The sequence below is a fragment of the Myotis brandtii genome, unplaced genomic scaffold (genome assembly GCF_000412655.1).
Source record: "Myotis brandtii unplaced genomic scaffold, ASM41265v1 scaffold892, whole genome shotgun sequence".
Taxonomy (NCBI): Eukaryota; Metazoa; Chordata; class Mammalia; order Chiroptera; family Vespertilionidae; genus Myotis; species Myotis brandtii.
In genome coordinates this window covers 850,773-855,839 of record NW_005371656.1, presented here as the reverse complement: position 1 = coordinate 855,839, position 5,067 = coordinate 850,773, and the positions used below count along the sequence as shown (strand labels likewise).

Genomic DNA, 5,067 nt, shown 5'->3' with positions numbered 1-5,067 from the left:
GGGGGAGAAGGAGCTGCGGAGGGGGGTCTGCTTTAATTGTCAGAAGGCAGCTGGCCATTTGTTTTTGGTCAGATAAGCTGCCAAAATAGGACTTGTGAGTGTGTGAGTGTGTAAGGCTGGGCTGGGGCGGGGTGCGGAATCCCAGAGTGGGCTGGGCTGCCCCTGTTCCCGGGGCCCTCCCTCCCCTTTCCCTCTGATAGCTCGGCCAGCTGTTAGGGACACAGCTGCCTCTTGGGGAGGGAGAAAAGGGCCCTGTTGCCCTGGGTGAGTTCTGAAGCTGCAGAGTTCAAAGCAAACCTGAGGAGTGAGGGGGCTGGAGCAGGGAGCAGGGAGGGAGGAGGTGAGAAGTCAGCGAGGGGCAGGGAAAGGCAGGCTTCCTCTTTGAAGTCCTCCACCCAGAGCGTGGGGCAAGGCCTGGCGCGGTTGCGTTTCCCCCTCGTCCCAGGCCCTTAGAGAGATCCAATTAACCACCCTTTCCTGTCTTCCAAGGAGGATGTTTATCCAGATCCCGGGCCTACCACACACTTGCTACGTAAATAGTGCACCCAAAGCACACACATGCCCCAGGCACACACAAGTCCCGTATGCTCACAGGGGACCCCACGACACACACCAGCCCCGCACACACATGTGCACAGCCACACAGCCAGGGCACAGGGCCAAGCTGGTCTCTGCTCTCTAGGCCAGGAACCCATCCGGGGGTGGGGTGGGTGGAGGATGGCTATTGATTCAAGGACTCCAGAGGTCCCCCAGCAGCCTGGGCTCTTCTCTATGGCCGATCTGGGGGCCGTTCATCTCAGGCTCATCACAATATCCTGAGAAATCACCCAGGACAGACGAAGTCCCCCAGAGAACCCGTTCGGCCTCTCCAGGACAGGCCAGCCCGGGGACACGGCCTTAGCTGCTGGTTTGCCAGGGGCTCAGGCTAGATTATTCTGTGTCAATTTAACAAAAGAAGGTGCCCTTGTTAATGAAGGAGAACAGCTCCAGGTGAAGACCAGCCTCTCCCATCCCTTTCCTGGGTGGGTTCTTATGGCTACAATTTACCAGGCACCAAATTGAGGGGCCACAGGAGTGAAAAGCAGGTCCTGCCCATGTACTCTCTCTCCCTGGTGAGGGCTTCCTTCTGTGCCTTGGGGGCATGTATGGTCTGGTCCTATTTACTGAACTCGCATCTTCTGTGTTGGATGGGCAGGGACCTTGGGTGTCAGGTGGGGTGAGGAGGGAGGTGGGCTCATTCTGGTCATCTCTGCCACGGCTGGGCCCATCTGGCTCCAGCTGGCTCTCAGTTGGAAGCCAGGTCTTATCAACACTCCACCCGCTCTGGCCCTAATCTGCGGCTCCCGCCCAGCCTTGGCCCCCCATTTCCTCTCATTTCAACCAGTCTGATTCCCCTGGTGAGATTAATTGCTTCTTACCCCCTGTGAGGCAGAGAGCCCGAGGCCAGGGGATTAAAGTGATGAATGCCTACCCTCTCCCACGGGCTCTCTATCTGACTCAGGATCCAAATGGGAACAGCTGGGAGGAGGGACCTGATTTTGGGGCCACGTGAACTCACTTGCACCCCTCCCTCTATGTTCCCAGCTGCAAAGGACAGGGGTACCTGCACCTTTCTGGGAGAAGCAGAGATCTGGATTCACTGGGGGTCCTGAACTTGGCCTTTATCCTGGAATGTCCTGAGCAGTCATTTTTATTGTAACAGGAACATCAGCTATGAGCTGAGTTGAGCCAAACAGGTTGCAGCACAACGCTACTGTCCCTTCTGATAGGTCAAGGTTGATGAAGGTTAATTGGTGCCACCCAAGCTTGCTGTCGGGTTACAACGACAATCATTCTGCCACCCACACAGGCTTCTATTAGACAGACGTGCAGGAGAAAGCAGGTACCAGGCAGTTTGTTCGCTGGGTACTGTGAGAGCCGGGAAGCCCTAGCTTGGGTCCTATTGAGTGTCCTGAGCACTATTCTGCAGACTGCTAAGATGTCACCTCTCCGGCTGGCATCAGGCGGCCAGGAGTCCTCTTTGGGAATGACTGGGCACGGCACTATTTCTGGACCAAGATATGTTGCCAACCCCGAGGGTTTAGTGTAGACTGTTTCCTGGCAGGATTCATATACGCTGTTCAATCAAGAGGGGGGAGTCTCTCTGAAATACTTTAGCCAATTTATTTTAAATTTTCCCCAAGAAGGCTTATTTCAAAGTAAATGCCATGTATCCTAGCACCGTTGTACATTTCTATAAAGCTCAACAGATGACAAATGCCTCAATTTAAAGAGGGTTGGAGTTTTTCCCTAGGGATCATAGTGGGTTCGTCTATGGACTCAAGGCAGCTTTGGGTCAAATTCTGATCCTGACCATTACTAGCTGGATGACCTTGGGCAAGTTATTTCACCTCCCCATGCCTCAGTTTCCTCATCTGCAAAACGAAGTACCGATTTCTTAAAGTTGTCTTGCCGATTAAAAGAGATAACAAATACACAAAAAATAGAAAATGTTTAGAAGAATTCCTAGCACATAGTAGGGACTCAATGTGTAACCCTCAGGAGAAACACCAAGGTATTCTCTTGTGCACATTGCCTTTAGGTAAAGGTCATCCAAGACCCTCAGGATCTTTCTTATCATTCTCTCCAGCCTCTTCTCCTGCATCTCCCTATTGCAGCCTAAGGCTTTGGCCGTGTCTATTTTCATTTTTAAAAAATCTTTGCATTTTATGTTTCTTCCTCTTGGTCTATGCTCCCTATATTTCTCCCACCTTCTATTCTTGGCAAGCTCCGGTTCAAAGAACAGGAGCCCAAGGGCATGTTTTCCTGTCCTGCCCTATCTTTCTAAAAATGGTTTTACTTTCCAAAATTTAGGATATTTCTCATAAAATCCAGAACTTGAAGTTATGTTGAAAAACCAGAAGGCATGGAAATGCTGGCAACCAGAGACAGAGCTGAGGCAGCCTCCTTTTGATGGAGTGTGCTGGTTCTGGTTTGCCGAAGTCTCCATCACTCTGTATTGTCTCAAACTGGCTGTTTACCCATATACGTTCTTAGCCTGATCCTTGTGGGTACTTGAGTTAGGGGGCTTTCTGAACAAACCTCCCTGAAGACAATGGATTCTAGTTTTGTAAACCCTTTGCATTAGCTGTGGGCAAGCCTCAGCTCCTGATTTTGCATCACTTCACCCTTGTCCAATTTTAGGTGGCCTCCTCCACTCTTGGGGGGTGGGTATTATTTTACTTTATCTTGTGCACTCTTCCCTCCTGCCTGCCCAGAGGTCCTGGAGAGGTGGGCAGGGCAAGATGAGTTTCTATAGCACTGTGCCCATGGCATCTGTTCCGGGCTGCCCCTTTCTCTGCCTCCTCCTCTAGCTGTAACACCCTGTCCCTGGCCTTACAGAAGCTCCTTGTCCATGTAGGGCATAAGAACCCGAGAACTGAAATGCAGCCATGCTCTCATTGCATAGGACCTCATACACTCATTCCTCTTCCTGTGGACTCCCTTTTTCATTCTCTCTCTGATTCACCCATTTGCTTATTCACTCAACAACCATTTAGTGATCACTTAGTACATGCCAGGCACTGTGTTAGGTGTTTGGAGTAGAAGAAAAGCAAACAGCAAAACCAGGACAAAAGTCATCCTGTGACCTTGGGCAAAAAATGGTTACCTTGTTAGGCCTCAGTTTCCCCGCAGGTTTAATAACTTGATTCGATATTCTTTTGTCTGGGGTTTCTTCCATCCTGTGACTCTGTCCTGACTCTAAAACTTCCGATGCCATCTGCAAATTGCTATCTGCTGACAGCTTATGAATTACAGAGAAATCTCCCTGTACCTGCGTCTGTAAGATATAAAAGTTCCCAGAGAGAGGGTTAAAGTGGAAGGGTAAAGGAGAGTGAAGTGAGCGAGAAAAGTACAGGGAAGTCTGGTCTGGGAGAGGGCAGGGCGGGCAGGAGTGGAGGGAGGGTGGGACAGACCCAAAGGGCTTGCCAGATGCTCAAAATCTCACACCCTCCTTGTCCCCAACCCACCCTGGCTCCAGCTAGGGCTAGATTTCAATCTGCATAATTTGCCCCATTTAGAGAAGGTGGGAGGGGGTGAGAACAGGAGGGTGGTGAGGACTGTTTGGGGGGGGGGGGGGGGGGGGGGGGGGGGGGGCGCTCCGAAGACCAGAGGAAACCAGAGGGATAGAGGCGGGACCAGGAGGAGAGTGGGCTGCAAGCCACAGATAACATTCTGCCCAGCACAGCAGGGGTCAATTTGGTTCACTTGCCCAGTGACAAGAAGGAAAAAAAAAAGTGGGCTGTAACCCAAGGATCTTAAGACTCACAAGTGAGGGGTTGGTTTGGAGGTGGGAGGAGGGAGCGAGGAGCCGAGGAGGAGACCGGACTCGGGAGGGTGCAGGAAACTCTTTGGGGCTGGGGCCAGGCAGGAGAGGGTGGGGAAGTCTGTGGGCGCCGTCATCCTCCAGGGTCCGGTCCAGAGGCAGCTTCTCCCGCTGTTGGGACGGGCTCTGGACACCTTCGGCTCTTCTTGCCTGTTTTCCAAGGCGCAAGCCAGAAGCTCGGGCGCTTGCTTGCTGAGCTGGTGACACAGGACACAGCCACAGAGCTGGTTCCCTCCGGGACCCCCTGCCTGACTGCTCTCTGCCCGGCAGCATGGAGGAAAGTAGTGAATATGACAATGACTATGGGGCAGACAACCTGCCTGGGTGTGTGTACACGGACTGGAAGTCCTCGGGGGCCCTCATCCCTGCCATCTACCTGCTGGTCTTCCTCCTGGGCACCACGGGCAACGGCCTGGTGCTCTGGACCGTGTTCCGGAGCAGCCGGGAGAAGAGGCGCTCGGCTGACATCTTCATCTCCAGCCTGGCCGTGGCCGACCTGACGTTCGTGGTGACCCTGCCGCTGTGGGCCACCTACACCTACCGGGACTACGACTGGCCCTTCGGCACCTTTGCCTGTAAGCTCAGCAGCTATGTCATCTTCGTTAACATGTACGCCAGCGTCTTCTGCCTCACCGGCCTCAGCTTCGACCGCTACCTGGCCATCGTGAGGCCCGTGGCCAACGCCCGGCTGCGGCTGCGGG

The 5,067-nt window shown here is 53.3% G+C and overlaps 1 protein-coding gene across 1 annotated transcript in view; it reads left to right on the top strand.

The window, feature by feature from the left end:
• Positions 1-4,352: 4,352 nt before the first annotated feature.
• The window catches only part of APLNR (apelin receptor), a 1,654-nt gene continuing 939 nt past the window's right edge, over positions 4,353-5,067 (top strand). The window contains exon 1 of the mRNA XM_005885147.2: positions 4,353-5,062. Coding sequence (XP_005885209.1) covers positions 4,638-5,062 — 425 coding nt within the window. The 5' untranslated portion in view covers positions 4,353-4,637. The remainder of the gene's footprint in view (positions 5,063-5,067) is intronic.